This window comes from Hyaena hyaena, unplaced genomic scaffold (assembly GCF_003009895.1).
Source record: "Hyaena hyaena isolate Hyena2069 unplaced genomic scaffold, ASM300989v1 scaffold_280, whole genome shotgun sequence".
In the NCBI taxonomy this organism is placed as follows: domain Eukaryota; kingdom Metazoa; phylum Chordata; class Mammalia; order Carnivora; family Hyaenidae; genus Hyaena; species Hyaena hyaena.
Window position 1 is genome coordinate 1,188,864 of NW_024080912.1, and position 22,679 is coordinate 1,211,542.

A 22,679-nucleotide genomic window follows, 5' to 3' on the forward strand; every position below is an offset into this window, starting at 1 on the left:
GACACTTGTGGCCTTGACCTCCTTGTCACGCAACCCTCATATGTGCTTCAGGAATGAGTTTCAGGGCAAGCACTGGTCCTGCTGTCGAGACAGCTTTGACTGCATAGAGAAGGGCCATATAATTAATATCCCCTACATTTCTTGTATAAGATGTAAGTGACCCCCATACTGTGCAAGCAGCAAAGCATGGAGCCTGAGACCGTGTGAACAAATTGATCCCCCAAACATGGTTTGAGTGCCTGCTGTGCTGGTAGCCAAGGGTTACATAGGGATGAGCAAGATACAGCTGCCGCCCCAAAGGACCCACAGCTTGTCAAACATGGTTCATTGATTGTTAGAAAGGAGAGTGGCCTTGAAGATAACCAGACCCCAAGTTGGCAAGTGTGTGTACTGGAGAGGCAGCCGGGGGAGTGGAAAAAACAGACATCTAGTAGCAGAGGCCTCCTGGGTCTGAGACCTGACCCTGGCACAGACTAGCTATATGGTCTTGTGCATGCTGGAGCCTCAGTTTCCCAGTCTGAGAAATGGGAGCGATGACACCTCCCCCTCATCCCAGGGCATTTGCAAGGAAAGTACTCACTCAGCCCAGAGCCCGCAACACAGCACAAGCACCACCAATTTGCTGATAGACTCCAGATTTATGCCATGCATGATGATGCCAGGTACCATGAACTAGGTGGATGAGAGCTGGCACCCAGGGATCTTATACTGGGGGTGTAGGGCAGAGGCGGTACTTCCTCTCTTCCTTCTGGCCCCTAGCTGGACTCCACTTCCAGCCCCCCTTGCAGTGAGGGCGGCCATGTGACTGAGTTTGGGCTGGTGGATGTGCTCTCCTTGTAACACCCTCCACATGAGAGGTCCCTGTTCTCATTACTGTCTGGCTGGTGAGGACCGTGGGCTAGGGGAGGGCAGCACATGGCGATGGGAAGAACCCGTGGAGGATCCCCATGGAGATCTGTCCACCAAAGGGCTGCACTGAATCGTCAGAAGAACCAGAAATGAACTTGTGTTGAGTTGAGGTCTTGGGTTTGGGATGCTTATTACAGTGCTTAGCGGAGCCTGACTAATACAGGGAGAGAAAACAAACAGGTAAACAAACAAGTAAGAATTCCAGAACATGATGGTGTGATGAGGGCATACACAGGGAGGAGACAGTGGAGGCTCTTTGGGGCACACATAATCCTTTTGTTCTTAACTTCTTCTAGGTTTAACTAATACACCTTTTGCCCCTCAATGGTCCTGATCTGAAATTCTCTTGCTTCGGCCATGTAACTTCCATCTCAAGCTTCTCGAAATCCCAGCTTGTGTGATATGTACATCACTCATATAACTTCTCCACCTTCTGTATTTTATTTCGAGGAACTGCTGGCCAGATTTGCTTTTTAAAAAAAAAATTTTAATTTTATGGGGGAGGGAGGAAGAGGGGCAGAGGGAGAGAGAATCTTAAGCAAGCTCCACGCTCAGCATGGAGCCCAATGCAGGGCTTGATCCCGTGACCCTGGGAGCCACTGGGATCCCATGACCCACTGAGCCATCCAGGTGCCCTGACCAAGTTTATCTTGCATTTTTGGCCCTACTGGGTTGGAAACCTCTCCCTTCATACTATGTAGCTCCAGCAAACTTGGTCTTTCCTACCCATATCCTCGCCTTCTGGGGTCAAGATCCCAGCCTGCATGTGTTTCTAGTCAGCTCTCTCTCTCCAGCCCACTGACTCCCCCTGATTTGTTCCGTATTCCAGTGAAAGTATCCCTGCACCTTTAATGACTTTGTAGAGGCAGGATACAGACCATGAGAGAGAAAACACCCAATTTACCAGTTGGTTGGCAAGAGACATTTATGTAGTCTAAATCTGTTTTATTTGTATCTGATTATTTTTAAATTAAATTGAAATAAACTCTAATACATAAGTAATATGCTTACTGTTCCATTTACTCAGTGCTGCATAACTAAGTACCCCCAGCACTTAGTGGCTTAAAACAGCGACAACACTTATTTTGCTCAGGAATGTACAGTTTGAGCAGGTTCACGGGACAGCTTGTCTTTGCTGCACTTGGTGTCAACTGGGGCGGCTCGGGGCTGGGGCTGGGGTCATCTGAAGGCTCTCTCATGCATTTGACACCTGCTGGCATCGGTCTCCATCTCGGTGAGGTCTCTCTGAAGTGACTTTTCTGTGTAGCTGGACTTCTGACGTGTTGGCTTAGGGTTCCCAGCCAAGAGAGGTAGGTAGGTGCTGGATAGCCTCTTATGACCTGGCCTAGGAAGTCGGGCAACATCACTTCATTACAAGCCAGCAACCAAGGCTGACCCCTTATCAAAGAGGAGAAGTTCGATCCCTGCACCCCTTTTAAAACTTACGTTATTACTTTAAAAAATTGTTTTATGGGGCTCCTGGGTGGCTCAGTGGGTTAAGCGTCCAACTTCGGCTCAGGTCGTGATCTCACGGTTCATGGGTTCGAGCCCTGTGTCGGGCTCTGCTGACAGCTCAGAGCCTGGAGCCTGCTTCAGATTCTGTGTCTCCCTCTCTCTCTGACCCTCCCCTGCTCATGCTGCCTCTCTCTCTTTCTCTCTCAGAAATAAATAAAACATTAAAAAAATTTAAAAATTGTGTTAAAAGCTGCATAACATAAAATCAGATTTTAACCATTTTATTTTTTTATTTCTTATTATTTTTTTACATTTTATTTTAGAGAGGGGGGGGTCGGGGAGAGGGGCAGAGGGAAAGAGAGGGAGAATTCAAGCAGGCTCCATGCTCAGTGTGGAGCCCAAAGCAAGTCTCGATCCCACGACTGTGAGATCGTTGACCTCGGTGGAAATCAGGAGTCAGACGCTCAACTGACGAAGCCACCCAGGTGCCAGTTAACCATTGTAAATGTACAATTTAGTGACGTTAATCATATTCACAGTGTTGTGCAACCATCACCAAAAGGTTTTCATAATGTTTAATGTGTGCAAGGTCCATCCACGCTGCAACACATATCAGACTGCCTTCCTTTTTATGGCTTCAGATTCTTGGATTGTTGGCGTCGGACATTTTGTTTATCCGTCCATCCATGGACCCTTGGGGCTCTTCCATATTTTGCCTGTTGTGAATAATACCATTGTGAATCCAGGGGGCACTTGAACACGGGTGTACAAATATCTGTTTGCATCCCTGCTTTTAATTCTTTTGGGAATATACTCAGGGCGGAATGGCTGGATCATGTGGTAATTCTACATTTAATTTTCTGAAGGAACTGCCACTGTTTCCACAGTAGCTGTGGAATTTTCCATCCCCATTGGCAGTTCACAAGTGTTTCATTTTCTCCTCACCCTTGGCAACACTTGTTATTTTCTTTCTTTCTTTTTTCTTTTTTTTTAGTTTTTAAAAAATGTTTATTTATTTTTGAGAGACAGAGCATGAGCAGGGGAGGGGCAGAGAGAGAGGGAGACACAGAATCCGAAGCAGTTTCCAGGCTCTGAGCTGTCAGCACAGAGCCCAATGCGGGGCTTGAATCCACAAACTGTGAGATCATGACCTGAGCCGAAGCCAAAGTCAGCTGCTTAACCAACTGAGCCACCCAGGCGCCTTTCTTTCTTTCTTTCTTTCTTTCTTTCTTTCTTTCTTTCTTTCTTTCTCTCTCTCTCTCTCTCTCTCTTTTCTTTCTCTCTCTCTCTCCTTCCTTCCTTCCTTCCTTCCTTCCTTCCTTCCTTCCTTCCTTCCTTCCTTCATAATAGTCCTCCAAATGCGCATGAGGTGGTAGCTCATTGTGGTTTTGATTTACATTTCCCTGATGGTTGGTGATGTGAACATCTTTTCCCGTGCTTATTGGCCATTTGTACATTTTCTTTATGGCAGTGTCTTCTCAAGTCCTTTGCCCCATTTTTAATTGGGTTATTTTTTGTTGCTGATGAGTCTTCATTCTTTTTTACAACCACGTAATGTTTCAAAGAATCACTATCCAGGTTTTTATCTACTGGTCCTCTATCGATGGATGTTCAGGTTGTTTTCAGTCACGTGCTCTTCAAATAAATGCTCCAGTGAATTACCTTGTACACATGTTATTATGTTCAGGTGTTGAGGATTTTGTAGGATAATTTCCTAGCAGTAGGCCTGGTGAATTAGAGAGAAGGTGCATTTATCATTTAGATAAATATTCTCCAATTGCCCTTGAGAGAAGATGTACCAATTTATATTTCCTGTAGCCACGTAAGAGAGCTAGGCACAGCCTTAAAACTCTATGTTTTCAGCATTGTGCCCAAGATCTTCCAAGAGGAAGATTGTGTCTTCCTCGGGGATGCTAATCTGACATTTCCTAATACCGATGAAAACATTGGCCCAACACTGCACTCTGTTAAGGGATTTGCAACTTAACTGCATTTGCTCATAAAATGGAATTAATATCAAATAACTTGCCATCAATGGAACTAATTTTTGACCCTGCGCTGTGACAAATCTATTCACATGTTATGTTTTACAAATCCATTCAAAGTTTTAAAAAATAGGTGGTATCTGAATACCATTAAACTGATCTAAAAAAATCAGACTCAAAGCTCAAAGTGTATGCCAATCTTTGCAAATAATACAGAACTTATTTCTATCATTCTTTACCAGAGGAATGGCCATGAAAATTCACGATTGGAAATTCTCTTCTCTTAGTAATAGCATCTAACAAGATAACAACGCACACATCAAATATTAACTCAACTGGCACTTTCTAGACTATGAAGCAAACAGCACCTCTTTATAGAGCCCACACCTAGCCACTTACTCCTTCAATTTCTATTCAACAAGGTAACTGAAAATTGCTGTGAGGAAACCAGGATCCAATTAAAACAGATAAACAGATTGTAACTATATTAACTACCTTATGTTAATATGTGTTCCTAATGAACTAGTCACTGTTTTCAATAAGGGAATTTTTTTTAAGAGGAGAAGTTTCCAATAAATGAAAATTTCAACAAGTGAAGAATTCACTTGTCAATGAACTCAGGACAGAAAATTCTCTATGTTCTGAACAGCAATTAATGTAATACATTAACTGATAGTAGAGACATATGCTAAGTAAAACATGATATGCAGAGTGAATAAATGAGAAATAACCATTATGTTAAAATCGTAGTAAACACACATCAACTTTATACTTTGTGTTAATTTCAAGTAGTTTACATAAATATAAGCTCACTTCTCTTTCCTTGAATGATATTGTCAAGTTCGTTCAGGCCAACCATTCACCCAGCGTGTGGATCCTGGGCCACCAAACATGGCTTACTTCCTCCAATGGTGGCAGTTTCACCATCTCAAGTGGCAGTGAAGTCAAGCTGCTCCTTAATATGGTGCCCAAGCTGAGTGCCCAGGACATGGGCTCCCTCCTCAGCCACCTGATGGTCAGAGCCACATACCTGCTCAGAGATACATTAAAAAATTTTAAAAACATTTATTTATTATTGAGAGACAGAGAGAGAGCGAGAGCATGAGCAGGAGAGGGGCAGAGAGAGAGGGAGACATAGAATCCGAAGCAGGCTCCAGGCTCTGAGCTGTCAGCACAGAGCCTGACACGGGGCTCAAACCCACAAACTGCGAGATCCTGACCTGAGCTGAAGCTGAATGCTTAACCGACTGAGCCACCCAGGTGCCCTGGGGCATCTGGTTTAAAAGTACACTTTATATAATGAATTGGATGGGTCAGATATATTATAAGTAACACATGTCAAAAGAAGTATATTCCTTTTAAACAAGTTAAACAATATTATCTAAAAGTTGGCTTGTGTATTGGTAGTGATATTTGCGCCACCTTTTAGGAAGTAATGAATTCATTTATTCACTCCACTTTTATTTATCCATCCTACATCTCCTGAGCAGCTCTGATGGGCCTCGCTGGATACTAAACATCTTTCCTGCCCTCTATGCCTGGTGTCCACCTGCCACCCAGGAGCCTCTACGCTGCCAGCCGCTGGGACAGGAATGGAGCCATTCTCAGCCTCCTCAGTCTTCAGGTCTTTGTGCTTCTTCCACAGATGCCCACTCTTCCCTTTGCTCAGACAGGCAGTCGGGGAGGTGTATGCGGGTCTAGCTAGACCCCCTGGTTGGAGTCCCAGTGGGCAGTATAGGCTATTGCCACCAGGGGGCACTCCTGCACCACTGCGGGCTTCTTGCCCAGGCCAGGCTCAGGTCAAGGTGGGCCAGCAGGAAGGTTAGGATGCTTGGGGGTGGGGGACCAGGCCAGGCTCAGAAAGCCTTAATGGGATAAGGGGGGCCTGAAAATGGACCACCTGCGCTCAGATTCTTTCAGTGCAGAGAAAACCTGCACTCCTCCCTGCCAGGGAGGAAAAGTACACAGCCCATTTACCAGGCTCAGCACAACATGACCAGCTGGGGACAGCGGCCGTCAATTAAATAATTCTGTCATTTGGTGAAGGGCAAGGTCACCCATGTGCAGATGCCAAGCCCACTGGGAACATCAGACAGCAGCAGGTCTGTGTATTTCAACCCTTTGCTGATTATTTTCAGGGAGAGAAGGGCAGAGAACGGGATGGAAAGCCAATGGGGATCTCTCCTGGGGACGGGGGCCACCTTCAGCCAGGAACAGCGGTCCTGTGGCCTGGACGCTCTGAATCTGTTCCTCCCCACCTCCTGGGCCACAGTCGCTTTTTCTCTAGAATGGGACTGCAATCATCTCCGCCCTGCCTGCCCCTCTTGGCGGCCTTGGCCTTGACGTGAAAGCTGCTTCAAACAGCAAGAGAGCAGGTTGAAAGGAAAACAAGGGAATCTAAAGTGGAACTTGGCTCCCCCTCCTGCCCCTCCCCGCTTTGGAATTTGTGCAAATTTGTCATCTATGTGAGTGAGTCTGTGCTTCACTGCGTCTTGCTGGAGCTGGTAATTAGGTGCGGTGGTGGCTCCTGCCTTGCCCTCCGATGACTTTTCTCTAATTGCTCTAATCTCTGTTTTCATGCGCTTGCTGGAAAATGAGAAGACCCACCGCTGGCTTCCCAAGGAGGGGAGATGAGGGGTGAGCCCTAAGCAAGGGGAGGGGAAGGTTGGGGCAGCCCTGTGGTGCAGGCAGGAGAGACAATAGCAGAGTTAATAGAGGAAGTACGGGGTTGAAAAGATTCCTGGGGGGCCTTGAGTGCCGGGAAAGAGGATGAGGGAGAATGAGGACCTTGATTGGGCTTGGCACCTGGGGAGTAGACGTGGGGCTCATGTGAAGGAGGGGAGCTGAGAGCTTCTGAGAGTGGGATGCCTGGCAAGGGGCAGGGATGGGATGGGGGGGCACCAGGGGTGGGAGGGTGAGATCTGTGTGCGCCTGCTCCCTTGTTTCTGGGAGTGCACGGCTCCAGCCTCCTCCTGGACAGGACGATGCTGTGTGGCTTGTCCCCGTTTGTCATACCTTTGGGAGGACAGTTCGGTGTGTCCGTGTCTAGTGTGTTGCCTCCGACTGCATATGTGTGTGTGAGTGTGTGTGTGTGTGTGTGTGAGAGAGAGAGAGAGAGAGAGAGAGGTTTTGTGTTACTGGTAGCCGACTGGCTCTGTTGAACCCCCACCAGCTGCCAGGCCTGAAGAGTTCCCTTGCTGAGCCGTGACTCGGGACAGAGGTGGCTGGTGCAGCTGGGGGGTGGGGGTGGGGGTGGGGCTAGCCTACATAGCTGCTTAAGCCCCTACTGCTGGGGTAAAGCGATTATCTGGGTGTGTGTGCATGCGCGCGAGTGTGTGTGTGTGTGTGTGTGTGTGTGTGTGTGTGTAGGTGGGCGAGACTGAGTTCACAGCCCTTAGAGGCTGCAGGTTTCTCAACTGCCCCGCGAAAATCTAAGACTTTGCCTGTGGCATTTCCTTCCCTTTCCTTGCTGAGATCGCCTCCCTGTTGCTGACCTGGATACGTGCATTTACTCCAAGATGCTGTGCTTCTAAATGGCTTCTCCTCCTAGGGGTCCTCTGGCTCTAATGGTGGAATTTCAGTCAGTGTCAGAGGGGAGATCGTTCGGGATGGAGGGAGCTTCCCGGCGCTGCCTCAGCGACACGGACCTGCCCGTGCGCTTGACAAATGAATTGCCTATGATCACACTTGGGTTTTAGTTGCATAAACCGAAGCAAGAAGAGAAGGTCAGGGGTCCGCCTCTTGTGCCAGGAGGTTCTTCCTGGAGTTAATTCTAATATGACCAGTGAGTGTGAAGCCAGGAGATAAAATGTTCCAAAACTGGAGAGTAGATTCAGTTTCTGGTTACAAGCAGACATAAAGAAAGAAAGTTCTAGGGGCTGATGGATGGCTCGGTTGGTTAAGAGTCCGACTTCGGCTCAGGTTGTGATCTTCCGATCTGTGGGTTTGAGCCCTGCGTCGGGCTCTGTGCTGACAGCGTGGACCTGCTTCGGATTCTGTGTCTCCCTCTCTCTCTACCCTTCCCATGCTTGTACTCTGTCTCTTTCTCTTTCTCAAAAATAAACAAAAAGGGGCGCCTGGGTGGCTCTGTCAGTTAAGCATCTGACTTTCAGCTCAGGTCATGATCTCACAGTCTGTGAGTTCAAGCCCTGCTTTGGGCTCTGTGCTGAGCTCAGAGTCTGGAGCCTGCTTCGGATTCTGTGTGTGTCTCTCTCTATGCCCCTCCCCAGTTTGTGCTCTGTTTCTCTCTGTCTCTCAAAACTAAATCTTTAAAAAAAATAAACAAAAAAAGATGGGGTGCCTGGGTGGCTCAGTTGCTTAAGTGTTTGACTTTGGGTCGGGTCACTATCTCGTGGTTCGTGGGTTTGAGCCCCATGTTGAGCTCTGTGCTGACAGCTCAGAGCCTGGAGCCTGCTTCGGATTCTGTCTCCTTCTCTCTCTGCCCCTCTCCCACTTGTGCTCTGTCTGTCTTTGTTTCTCAAAAATAAATACATATTTTTAAAAAAGGAAAAAAAGAAAGCAAGTTCTCAGCACAAACATGACAACAGTGTCTGACAGTCACTAGCCCCTCCTATGTACGAGGCACCACTCCAAGCTCTTCCTGGGCCGGCTTCTGTATTCCTCAACCTAGGGTGCCCATTTTACAGATGAAGAAAATAAGGCACAGAGAGGGCCACAGTTCATGGAGCCGGGATTTGAACTCAAGCTGTCTGGCGCCCTTGCTGAGTCCCCAGCCACTGGGCCCCGCCCTGCAGGACAGTCACGTAGGCTGGTCACAGTGCAGCTGAACAGTGGCCCCTTCTTACGGGAGAACTATAATCCTTAGTTTCACTGGGGACCTTCTTGGCAGCTACTCAGCTGCACGCGGCAAAGACAAAGGAAGACAATTTAAAGGGGAAATTTTACCCCATCCGGCTTGTGTTTGGTTTGCTGGTGTGTTTGCTCTCTGCAAATATTCCGGCTTCTCCTTTGCCTCTGTGACAGGCGTGCCATCCAGGCCTGATGGCACTTCTGTGAAGAACTTGAGCAGTGTTCTGCGTGGGTACCGGGGACGCTGGGCTTCGGGCCCACTCCAGGCGGGCCCGAGGCTGACCCACAGTATCTGGCAGCTGGGATGTGAACACTGGTCTTACAGGCATTACAGCGATGTGAGAGGGAGGCAGGGTGGCCGGGGGGGGGCACATCTGTAAAATGGGGGTGTCAGAGGTGGGGGTTACACAGGAATCACCACGTTACATGTCTTTGTATCAGTTCAGGATTGCTTTCTTTTTTTTTTTTTTTTTAATTTATTTAATGTTTATTTCCAGGAGAGAGAGAGAGAGACGTGAGCAGGGGAGGGCCAGAGAGAGAGGGAGTCACAGACTCTGAAACAGGCTCCAGGCTCTGAGCTGACAGCCAGCACAGAGCCCGACGCGGGGCTCGAACCCACGAACCGTGAGATCATGACCTAAGCGAAAGTCGGACGCTTAACCGACTAAGCCACCCAGGCACCCCCAGGATTGCTTTCTATTGCGGAAAACAGAGAGTGGAAATAATGGTGGCTTGGACCAGTCTGAGGCTTATTTCTCTTTCACCCAAAGGCTGTCCGGAGGTAGGAGAGTCCAGAGGTGGTGGGCACTCAGCTGTGTTATCAGGAGTCCAGGCTCCTTCTTTGTCTTAGTTCCACCCACTCTAGCATCGTGGCTTCCACCCTCAAAGTCCCCTCATGCTCCAAAGTGGCTGCTGGACCTCCGTCATCACATCTACTTTCCAGGGTGGTGGGTATAGACTGGCTGAATGATTCCCTCGGTCCCACCTGACAGCACACGCTTTCCCTCACTGGCCTCACCTCGCTGCAAGGGAGGCTGGGAAGTGGAACCTTCGGCTGGGCACACTGCCACGCGAGTTCGAGTTCGTTACTAACGTGACTGGGAGGCAGGACACGATAAGGTACTTTGCCGTCTCTGCCCCAGAGTACAGTAGTGTCCTGGGCACCCCAAAGGGAAGCCTGTTGCTGCTTTCAGGTGCTGTGACTGTTTCAGACAAAACAGTGGCGGGGGTGGGGGGTTGGGGAAGGAGCCCGAGCAGCGAGGGCCAGGCCCCAGGCCCTGTAAGGACTTGCTCAGTGTCCTGTGGGACTTCCAGCTTTGGGGGAGGGGATTTGCCAGGCAATGGTGGCAGGCCTAGGGGGAGAGAGGGGAAGTTTGCCAAGCAGGGGGCTCTGTGCCTTGGAGGTATGTTCTGGAAGGAACCATGATGCAGCCGCGATGGTATCGTTTAGCACTGGGCTGGAGGTCTGGGTGCTCTATCTCGGAGGACAGGATGGGGTTGCCTGGAGCCTTGGGGATGTGGGTGGCCAGCAAATGGTAGCCTGTCTGGGAAGACCTAGTGACGTTCAACCCCAGGCGGCCCAGGTCCAGGGACCGACTCCATGCACTCACCCTCTCCCACCTCCCGCTCTCCACCCCCCCTGCCAATTTCTGCCAGGCCCTGAGAAGGGGGTCACAAGGGTTGTGACACCCAAGGGAACACTTCACTGCTCAAGGCACGGTCAGCTCCATTTTGACACTGGTCCTCCCCACAGACTGGTGAGGTTGTCGGAGATCCTTTCCTTTGTACAGATGGGGAAACTGAGGCAGAGAGTGGGTAAAAGATGGACTCAAAGTCACACTGTGGCAGAGCTAGGCTGGGTCCTGGGTCCTTGGAGTCCCAAAGGGGAGGTGGATGGTCTGAGTACATGTTTCGAATGTAGTGTCTTTTCATTTCTTTTTCACTTTTGCTGAAAAAATATTGAGGCATAATTTACATACAGGAATGGAAAGTGCGGGTTTTATGTGTACAGTTCAATGAATTTTACCTGTGTTTGTGGAACATTCCCAGCATCCCAGAAGGCTTCTTAGGTCCCTTCCTAGTCACTAACCTCTCCTCTCTCAAAGGGCAACCACGATCCTGACCTCTATTCCCAGAGATTGGATTTACCTGTTCTTATACTTCATCTAAACTGAGTCATGCAAGTGTTTTCTTGCTTTTAGCTTCCTGGACTCAGTGTGAGACTTGTGAGATTTGTCCAGGTTGTGGTGTGTATATCTGTAGTTGATTTTTTTTTTTTTTTTTTTTTTTTTTAGTGCTGAGTAATATTCCACTGTGGGCCATGCCATCATCTGTCTATTTATTTATTCTGTTGAGGGACATTTGGGTGGTTTCCTGTCTGGAGCTGTAACAGGTAAAGCTGCAGTGAGCATTCACATCCAAGTCTTTGTGTAAACACACACATTCTCTTCTTCTGGGCAGATGTCTAGTTGTGGAAGGGCTGGGTCACAGAATAGATAGGTGTGTAACTTTGTAAGAAAACTGTCAGACAGATTGAGCCATTGCCACTCCCACTAGCTGCATATGAGAGTCATCCTCATCTATACCGTATTTGATATTTTCAGTTTTCAATTGTGGCTGTTCCTGTGGGTGTGAATGATAGCTTGTTGTGGTTTTAATTTGCATATCTCTCATGGTTGATAACACTGAGTGTCTTTGCATGTGGATATGGGTTATTTTGAGATTTTCTGTGGTGAAATTCCACTTCATATCTTTTGCCTATTTAAAAACATGTTTTTTTTCCCTTATTAATTTGTAGGAGCTCTTTATATATGCTGCATACTAGTCCTTTGTCAGATATATGTATTGAAGTAGCTTTTCTGCAACTGTGAATTGGCTTTTCTTTCTCTTAGTGGTGTCTCTTGATGACTATTACTCTTAATTGTAATGAGCACAATGCATCATTTCTCTTTTATGTTGTTTTGCAAAGAAAGCTCTGCCTCTCCGAGTGGAGTCTTCTTCACACATGACCCCAACCTGGCCTTACCCCATCTGTTTGCTATCTCTGCCTCCTGACCTCCTATTGGGAGCGTCTCTCAGGAGCAGGGGGCAAGGAAGGCAGAGAAGGGATGAAAGATCTGTGATGAAATGCAGGGTTAAAAGCCTGGATTACTCACCTCGCCAGGACATGAGATTTGCATCCCTCACCCCCTTCCTTCCCCAGCACAGCTTTGGGTTTATGCTAGGCTGCAAGATTAAAGCCAAAGAGATTAAAAGATTACCTCTGGCAGGGAAGGCAAATTCCGCCTCTGCTCCTGGAGCCAGTGGGGAAGTTGGGGAGGAGGTGGTGTGGTCACACACACTCACCTCTCTAGGCTTTAGTTCCCAAGCTGTAGAGCGGGTGGGGGAGCTGAGTCTGGTAGTGAGCGCCCGACAGAGAGGGGCTTCAAGGAGTTCTCACCAGACTAGCAGTCCCAGCATCGGCTGGTGATGTGTTAGATGCAGATTGCAGGCCCCTCCCAGACCTACCGAGGAAGAAACCCTAGGGAACAGGGAAGAGAGGGTAACCGTGTGTGTTTAAAAAGCCTTCCAGGAGGGGCGCCTGGGTGGCTCAGTCGGTTAAGCATCTGACTTCAGCTCAGGTCATGATCTCGCGGTTCGTGGGTTCGAGCCCTGTGTTGGGCTCTGTGCTGACAGCTTGGAGCCTGGAGTCTGTCTTCAGATTCTGTGTCTACCTCTCTCTCTGACCCTCCCCTGCTCACGCTGTCTCTATCTCTCTCTCAAAAATAAATAAAACATTAAAAAAAAAAAAAGCCTTCCAGGGCTTTCTGATGTACACTGAGGTCTGTGTACCAGCATATTTAATTACAGTAACCATTGCTAATGTTTAGAGCATTTAACTGTGCTCATCAGTGACTCTTCTTCTTCTTTTTTTAATACTGTCAGTGCAGAGCCCAATGTGGGGCTCGAGCTCGCGAACCGTGAGCTCATGACCTGTGCTGCAACCAAGACTCAGACACTTAACCGACTGAATCCCCCAGGTGCCCCCACCAGTGACTCTTCTAAAGAGTATGTACCCACTACCTATGATGGAGGTACTATGACTCACTCCACTTTCCCCAAAAGGAAACGAGGCACAGAGAGGTGAGGCAGCTTGCCCAGCGTCACACAGCAACTTGGAGAGGCTGGCTCCAGAGGCCGAGCTGCTAATCGCCGTTCACATGGCTTTGAATTCCCAGCGCTGTGCGCCCTGGACCTTTTCCCAAGTCCACTGTCTTCATCAGCCATTCCAGGGAGTGAGAGCTCCAAAGGGCGACTGCCCTGGGGAGCCTCTGGCTCTCAAGGTTCTTCCCCCCCGGCCTGTCCCTGGGGCCCGCTGAGTCTGCTTCTACCACGCAGGACACATCCCGCTTCCTCTTCCTGTGTCCTGGGGAGGTGGTGGCAGCTGGGAGACCCCTGGGCCGAGGCCAAGGGAGGCGGACGCTATGAGCTGACCCCAGCTGCTTTGTCAGCCGGCCCCAGAGGCAGAGCGCCCACCGTGCGCTCGGTGAAACTCATTCATGTCTTGGGTCATTTCCTTGTTCGGTATTTAGTGATCCCCACTGGAGAGGAGCTGCGAGCAGAAAGCCAGGGGCAGAGAGAAAGGGGAAGAAGACGGGGAAGAGGAAACCTGCCTGTTAATTTCACGCATCTCCCAACACGTCCCCCCCCACCCCCCCCGCCCCGGGAATGGTTGAAAATATCAACTCGGAGGCTGGAGAGTGATCAAGGAACAGCCAAGGCCCAGATGAAGAGGCTGATTTATGGGGCAGCGCTGGGGAGTGAGCGTGCTGGCTGGAGAGAGCCATCCATCACCGCTCCCTAGGAGAGCAGAAAGGCCCCCCACTGGCCTGGCCCTTACCGGGGTGCTGAGGGCCCACCCTGCTCTCTGTTGGGTCACCAAGGCCCCTGCTCTCCGGGGGGAGTCTCGGGGGCCCTACTGCCTACTGCTTCCTCTCCCACTCCCCCCCACCCCTGCCATATTTTCTGGGGTCTAGAGCCCCTCAAACCTTTGGCTGGGTGGGGGCAAGGGCAGTTATGGGGGGAGCAAAAACCGCCGGATGTAATCTTAGACAAGTCCCTTCTCTGAAACTCAGCTTCCTCATCTGTAAAATGGGGGCCTCAGCCCAGCGGGGCCAGCATCACAGGGCCGCTGCGTGGGGGTGAAGGGGTGTGGCCGTGCGCTGCAAAGCTCCGTCCCACCTGAGACACCAGTGAGGTTGGAAGGAAGACCTTGCCTCCTACGGCTGTGCCCAGAGGCACGTGCCGGGCTCTGCAGGGGAAGATGCGTGCAGGGCACCCAGGGGCTGCTACAGCCCAGAGTCTGTGCGTGCAGGCGTGTCTCCCCGTGCACATATATGAGGCTTCCAAAGCTGTAGCTGTATGCGTGTGCCTATGTGTGTGTGCATACGTGCACGCGCGTGTGCATGTGTGTGCACGCGCTACACGGATGGCCTGAGCTGCCTGTAATCCCTTTACTCCTGCCAGCTTGGGAGGACCCCTCGGGGGTGGTGGCGGGGGTGTGGCCGGGTGCTTCTGCCCAGGCCCCATCCAGCTGGTTATTTATTGATTAATTCTGCTGCCAGCTGATGGATGCCAAGCGTGTGCCGGGCGCAGGCCCTGGGCTGATTTACATAATTAAAAACCATTAGTAACAGAGCCAGGCCTCACCCGCCAACTGCTTCCTCTAGCGTGACAACTGGCTGAGCCTCCCCCCTCCCACCCCCACCCTGTCCTCTGCACCCCCTCCACCCCCCGGGCCTCCCTGACCCCCTCGCCCTCCTGGCCCGCCCTGTGTCAGCCCGCCGGCCCTGGGCTGCTCCGTGATGTCAGCCGCTGCCCAGCTTGTGATGGAGAGACGGTGGTGTGCTGGCATTCTCCAGTCACTGACTCCGAGATTCTATTAGTCGATGGCTGTAAGGTTCGTTGATGGAGAGCCTCAGATTATAAGATTCAGCTGTGATCCTCCAAGTATGTGATTTTTCAAGAGTCTATTACTCTCTGTGACAAAGGGGACTAATGTTTGCTCTCAGCAGTCCTGCCCGCTCTCGAGGAGGTGGGGCTGCTCCGGGGAGAGGCTGGCTGTCGTGGAGGCCGCCACAGCCGGTGGGGCGTGCCAAAGGCTCCCAGCAGGGGTGAGGGTGGAGGAGTCTGGGCCCAAGGAAGGAGGACCCAAGGACACCTGGGGGAGGGGCGGGAAGCTACCCCTGGCCGAGACCTGCCCTCTTAAGAGGGGCTTCAGAAAATCCTGGATCCTGTGACATGTGTCGAGAGGTCGTGTGGGGCGACCAGCATGGGCTCCTCCACCTCCCAGCTGTGTGATCCAGGGAAGCCACACAGCCTCTCTGAGCTGCACTTACGTTCTCACCTGTAAAATGGGGGCTGTTGTGAGGATGAGGGGTGAATCCGTGTGAAGCGCTTAGTTGTCACGTGGCGAACCCTTAATGGAGGGAGGCTGCTGCTGCGTGGAGGTGGGTGTTTTGGGGGTCCAGTCAGACTTGGCGAGAGCCAGTGGCGGGGCTGGGGACTCAGCGCTGGAGGGCTGGGTCTGCCTGTGTCTGCAGGCCGGCTTGCTGTGAGGCGGGTGTTCAGAGGATGTTTGTTGAATGAATGAATGATTTTCTCTCCTCCACTCCCAGACACGGTGCCAGCCTCAGCCAGTTTAGGCAAGGGACGTGGGAGGCGTGGCTTCTCACAGGCGGTCCCAGGCCTTGCTCTCCTGCTCCACCTGTCCCCATCTCCGCCTCTTCTCCATGCCCACGTCCCAGCCCGGGTCACTCCACCTCCAGCTGCCCTTCCCCCAGAGCAGTGGGTGGGGGGACGCAGAGGACTGACCCCATGCCCAACACCATGGCCTGGAGGTGCCATGCATCGTAGTCTGAGCACAACAGGCCCTGAGAAGCTCGCTTTTCTTTTTCTTTCTTTTCTTTTTTTTATTAAAAAGTTTTTAATGTTTATTTTAGAGAGAGAGAGAGAGACAGAGTGCAAGAGAGGAAAGAGAGAGAAAGAGAGAGAGAGAGACAGAATTGGAAGCAGGCTCCAGGCTCTAAGCTTTCATCACAGAGCCGGATGCGGGACTCGAACCCATGAACCGTGAGATCATGACCTGAGCCGAAGTCAGATGTTTAACCTCCTGAGCCACCCAGGCGCCCCTCTTTCTATTTTTTAAATTTATTTATTTATTTTTGAGAGACAGAGAGAGAGAGAGAATCCCAAGCAGGCTCTGCACTGTCAGCTCACAGCCCGACGCGGGGCTCGAACCCATGAAGAACCATGAGATCATGACCTGAGCCGAAATCAAGAGTCGGATGCGTACCTGACTGAGCCCCCTGGGCGCGGCAAGAAACTCAGTTTTGTGATCCAGACCTGCGGAACTGAACACCCGCATCTCAGACTCCATGATGGCCCCGGTGAAACACGAATCTTTGGTAATTAGGAAAGATCTGTCATAAATAAACAAAGCTAAATAAAATAGGCTTATAGTTCATGGTAGAATGTGAGATGGGCCAGCTGTTGTGGAAAACAGTTTGGCGGTGACTCCGAAAGGGAAATGTAGAATTACCATGGGATATAGCGGTTCCGGTCTGGGGGATAGACCCAAAGGAATTTGAAAGAACTCTGAAAGCTGAGGCTCAAACGACATATACCCCCAAATCCACAACAGCATTTTCCATAGGAGCCAAAAGGAGGAAGCCACTCAAATGTCCCTGCTCCAGTGAACACATACACACAATACAAAACGTATGTAAATGTGTCAAAAGTTTAAGTCAAATGGAGCACCTGAGGGAGTCAGTTCATTAGACGTCTGACTTTGGTTCAGGTCATGATCCTGTGGTTTGAGGGTTCGAGCCCCGCATCAGGCTCTGTGCTGACAGCTCAGAGCCTGGAGCCTGCTTCCGATTCTGTGTCTCCCTCTTGCTCTGCCCCTCCCCTGCTTGTGCTCTGTCTCTCTCTCAAAAATAAATATTAAAAAAATTTTTTATGTATAAGACAAACACATACGATAGAATATTATTCAGCTTTAAAAAAGGAATAAAGTTCTGATCCATGTTACCACAGCAATGAACCTTAAAGACGTTATGCTAAGTGAAAGAAGCCAGACCCCAAAAGACAAATTCTGGAGGATTTCCCTTAGTGAGGCACTAGAACAGCCAAATTCATTTAGAGAGAAGGTAGAATAATGGTTCCCAGAAACTGTGGAGAAAGGAAGGGGGATTTGGTGTTAAATGGGCACAGGGTTCTGTTGGGGAAGATGAAGAAGTTCTGGAAATGCATGGTCATGATGGCCGCCCGACCATGGGACTGTGCTCCATGCCACTGCACTGTCCACTTAGAAATGACAATTTTTGTTATGTTTGTTTTACTACAACTCAAAAGTGCCTTCATTTCACTGGAAGAGATAATCACGTTTGTAATCCTCCAACTTTTTTCTTTTACTATTCTTTTTAATTTTAAAATGAGAGAGAGAGGCAGAGAGAGAGAAAGAGAGAGAGACTACCATACAATGCAAAGCTCGAACCCACAAACGGTGAGATGGTGACCTGAGCTGTTCCCTTCCAGGCAGCTGCTTGTCTCGGTTTTGCCAGAGCAGACAACCCGTCGCTCAGCCCCAGGTTGGTGGGGGGGGGGGTGTGGGGGGGTGTGGGGACAAGTGTCAGGTGGTCCAGGGCTTTGAGGACCAGACACAGACCCTGAGCAGATGAAGAAGCGACTTCACACCTCTTTCTGGCGCTGATGTGGCGTTCAGCATGCTCGAGAGCTGGAATGGTGTCAGGGCCAGGCGCCCGGACCCCGCTCTGGTCACATTTCACCCTGGAAGCCATTCCTCCTGGTTCCGCGTCCGCTCTCGGAGGTGGCTTTTCACAAGCTCATTGCCGTGTCATCGATTCTCCCCCTGAGCAGTGGAGAAAATCGCCCAGTGCTGGGACAGAGTCAGGCTGTTGGAGAGCAAGAAATCTGCCCCACAGTCGGGCTTTCAAAACCCTGGTATCTTTTTATCAAATGTGAACATTGGAATTTAGCCCCAAGGCAACAGAATCGATTATTCCAAGTGCTGCCTGTATAGCCGAGTCATGTTTCTTAAACTCAAAGGGATGGTTTACATTGGTTTTATCATGTCACGGAGGAAGACTTTGTGTCTTGTCCCTCATTTTATTTTATTTTATTATTTAAAAAAATTTTAATGTTTATTTATTTTTGAGAGACAGAGACAGAGCACAAGTGGGGAGGAGCAGAGAACGAGGGAGACACAGAATCTGAAGCAGGCTCCAGGCTCTGAGCTGTCAGCACAGAGCCCAACGCAGGGCTCGAACCCCCAGACTGTGAGCTCATGACCTGAGCCGAAGTCGGACGCTTAACCAACTGAGCCACCCAGGCACCGCGTATTTTTATTATTTTTTAATGTTTAGTTATTTTTGAGACGGAGAACATGCATGTGTGCTGGGGAGTGGGGAGCAGAGAGAGAGGGAGACAGAGAATCTGAAGCAGGTCTGCACTGGCAGCAGAGAGTCCAACTCAGGGCTCAAACCCACGAACTGCAAACTTATGACCTGAGCTGAAGTCGGGCCCTTAACCGAGTGCGCCACCCACGCGCTCCTCTTGTCCCTCAAATGTGATGTGCACCTTCATTCGACAGTGAGAAATGCTCAGGTTGGAAGAGACTTTCGTCCGGCCCACCTCTCCTGACAGCTGGCTAAAAAGATGTCCACTCAGTGGCCCTGGCTCGATCGCACTTGTAATTTTCTCAGTTTCTCTCGGCACCAAAGGAAGATCAGGAAGCACATTGTTGCCTGCCAACAGCTCAGTGTGAATCAACTCCGAGCACTGGCGCTCCTCCGCAATGGCCTCTGTCCACGTAGCTCGTACCCTTCCCCGCAGCCTATGTGGTGGCCGAGAGCCCATCCTGATCTCAGGGGCCCCTTCTGGTCTGCATCGTGGCTCACGAAAATTATCATCCACTTCACCAAAAAACGGCCTCCTCTGCAGCACCAATGTTGAGTAATTGATTTGGGACCCAAATAAATTATGGAGGGCACATCCCTCATATATGTACACATCAGGCTGCGGGTGTTGGAAAAAATCGAACGACAAGTGCTTTAATAAATAAGGATGCATTCCCGAAGATACACATCTACTGTAACAAAAGCCTGAATAACAGTTGATTGAAATAACATGGACGTTTCCTTTTCTCTTGGATCAGTCTGGGCATGATGTGACCAACGCAGATAGGTTGCAGCTTGTATCACCTGCCTTCCTCAACCTGCAGGGGGCTCCACTATCCAGTTTAGTATGGCTGCTCCGGCTCCAGCCATCGCAGCCGCATTCCAGCCTGTGGGAAGGGCGGAAAAACAAAAGGAGAGGCGAGCATGAATAGGAAATTGCACAACTCTGCTCTCATTTCCTTGGCCAGAATCCAGTCCTATGGCCACGCCTACCTGCATGGTAAACTGGGAAATACAACGGAGTTTTTATCTGGGCAGCTACGTATTCAGGAAAGTTTCTATTTCTGCGGAAGAAAGAAGAGAGTGGGGATTAGGGGGCAACTGGCAGTCTCTTCATTCATTCAATGGAGAGTGCTGAGCACCCCACCCCCACCCCCGAACAGTGAAGCTAGAGCTGAACGATATAGCAAATGTCCTGGGTCTCACGTAGTTGACCCTCAAACGGAAGGAGAGCAAGAAAGAGGGTTTCAGGAGGAGGGAGTGACTGGCTGTTTTCCTCACCTGCCAAGGAGCCTCAACGTGGGACAAAATGGGTGGCACGGTTCTCTCCAGCATGATGCCAGCCTTCCGGGAGGGGAGAGGGCAGAAGGAAGGTGGGGCCCCCACAGTTGTGTCTGACTTCTTTTAAAAGGAAAGGAAAACACTTCCTTAGAAACACACCAGGTGCTTTCGGCTGAGATCTCATTGATCAGGACCGAGTTGCATGGCTACCCCTAGCTGCAAGGGAGGCTGGGAAATCAGGAACGGAGTTCTCAAGATCGGCCGAGAGTCGGGCACACTGCTGCGTCCAATGCAGCCAGGGTTCAGCTAGGACGAGGAAGGGGGCTTGCCTGCCACACCCGTCCACACATGAGCTGCCCTGACCACCAGGGGTTTTGTGTTTCCATAAAGGGAAGTAACTACCAGCGCGTATGCATCTACCACGTGTCTCCCTCATTGGCCACTAATTTTCCGACTACACCCACACTGTCTAGAGTGTCATTGGCTAAAACATAACATCATTTTCCCGGGAGCTTAACCTGTTCCCTCTGACTCGTCATTCACCGCGTGGCTGGGTCTGTAAATTTCCTGACAACAGACTAGTTTCTAGCTGGCTTTTCCACGAGGCAAGCGTCTTTGAATAATGCCTCCGTGCTTCTGGTCCCTTCTCTGCCTTTTGGGATGGAAGTCATCAATATTGCACTGGAAGGCTTTATTTTGTGCTTGCTCCAGAAATACTCTAATGGTTTCCCAGAACGACGCCTTGATTGTTTTTGGGGGTGGGGTGAAGACGTGCAAACTTCAGAGGCTCCGCGCCGTCGCCGGATGACCTGGCGTTAGAGACCGCACGCTGGCCGGAGGTGTGACGCAATTCCACTTTCAGGTATCTAGGGCTGTATTTTCTATTTTTGCTTTTCCTCTTTCCTTGTGCAAAAATCATACGTCTCCAAACCAGCGCAGTCCACAGGCACATCAGAACCCTATTCACAATGGATGGTTATGCCTTATTCTGGAGTGGAGAATTTTTGTTAATATCTTCATCCCTGCTTCAGTGTTTCAACAAACCGTTTTGTGTGACCAACCTGTTTTCGTTAGTTGGGGCTACAATACAACAGCAAATGCATTTAAATTCTTTCTGGGTGCCCAGGACTGTTCTAAGTGCTTTATGTATATTGTGACAGCTTTTAAAAAGTGTTTCATTTATTTTTGAGAGACCGAGAGACAGAGCACCAGCAGGGGAAGGATAGAGAGAGAGGGAGACCCAGAATCCGAAGCAGGCTCCAGGCTCTGAGCTGTCAGCACAGAGCCCGACACGGGGCTCGAACTCACGAACCGTGAGATCATGACCTGAGCTGGAGTCAGACGCTCAACCGACTGAGCCACCCGGGCACCATGTACTGTGACAGGTTTTTTTTTTTTAATGTTTTATTTATCTCCAGGAGAGAGAGAGAGAGAGCGTGAGCAGGGGAGGGTCAGAGAGAGAGGGAGTGACAGACTCTGAAACAGGCTCCAGGCTCTGAGCTGGCAGTCAGCACAGAGCCCGACGAAGGGCTAGAACCCACGAACCGCGAGATCATGACCTAAGCGAAAGTCGGACGCTCAACTAACTAAGCCACTCAGGCGCCCTGTACTGTGACAGTTTTAAAACCCACTCCCAATTTTCTTTTATTTAAGGAACAGCATCTTATTCAAGGGTCTCTTGCCGCTTTAATCTGGGCCAGAGTGAAGTGAGTCACTTATCACCAACAGAAAGCCGTGGACGTGTTGAGTTGTGATTTCCAAGGCCAGGTACTCAAAGGCCACGTGGTTGCTGTCTCGGTCTCCCAGGACATTCGTTCTGGAAAAACCCCAGCTCCCTGATTCTGCCGTGACAGAGGTAAGCACTTCAGTCACCAGCCCTAGCCCAGCTGCCAGCCTACATACAGCAGGCACCAGACGGCAGCCATGTGAATGAGCCACCTCCGACATGCCGCACAGCCCGGCTGGGCCGTCGGGCCACGGTGGGCCCAGATGGCATCTGATGGCACCCACATGAAAACCCCAAGCGAGAGGTGCCCAGCTGAGCCCCTCCAGGGTTTCTGCCCACAAAACTGTGAACAGAAGCCAATGGTGGTGGGTTTTTAAGCCTGAGTACTAACCAAAAGACATAGAACTGATTTAGTCTCGAATTTTCAGATGAGGAAACAGAACCCTGGAAAGATGACGTGACTTATACCTGTTTTCCTTGCAGAGGTAGGAGATGGGTGCAGACAGGCTGACTTGAATACCCTGCCTCTTGACCCTAAAGGGGCTGAGGAAGCAAAGTTAACACATGAGCCCTAATGGGGGCGCCTGGGTGACTGAGGCAGTTGGGCGTCCGACTTCGGCTCAGGTCGTGATCTCATGGTCCACAGGTTCGAGCCCTGTGTCGGGTTCTGTGCTGACAGCTTGAAGCCTTTGGATTCTGTGTCTCCCTCTCTCTCTGCCCCTCCCCCACTCACGCCTGCTTGCTCTCTCTCAAAAATAAATTAACATTAAAAAAAATCAAATCAAATCAAACCAAATGAGTAGTAATGCACAAAATGTAATGCTGTGCCTGCAGCCAGGCTAACGGCACCCTGCGGAGGGAAGGTTGGTGCCTTTGGACCCACCATCTCAGACTGACGGACTTCGGAAGACGACATACCACTTTTAAGAACCACGCGATTTCTATGAAAATCACAATTAATTTTACATTTCCAATTCGCAAACTGCAAGTGACTGAAATTCTTTCCATCGTTACTTTCTCTTCTAAAGCCTGGGGACGTCAGGGTTTTCAAGTCCT

At 50.2% G+C, this 22,679-nt stretch overlaps 1 protein-coding gene across 2 annotated transcripts in view; it reads left to right on the forward strand.

Annotated features, from left to right (window-relative positions):
• Window positions 1-22,679, forward strand: part of MFNG (MFNG O-fucosylpeptide 3-beta-N-acetylglucosaminyltransferase) — a 49,448-nt gene that overhangs the window by 20,843 nt on the left and 5,926 nt on the right. Inside the window, exon 8 of one of the 2 annotated variants that reach the window (XM_039246127.1) lies at window positions 4,592-4,804. The exons of the other annotated variant lie outside the window; for it this stretch is intronic. Within the exon in view, the coding sequence (XP_039102058.1) occupies window positions 4,592-4,649 (58 nt within the window). The 3' untranslated portion in view covers window positions 4,650-4,804. Of the gene's footprint in view, window positions 1-4,591; window positions 4,805-22,679 lie in introns of those variants that run through there. 2 annotated transcript variants of the gene reach the window in all.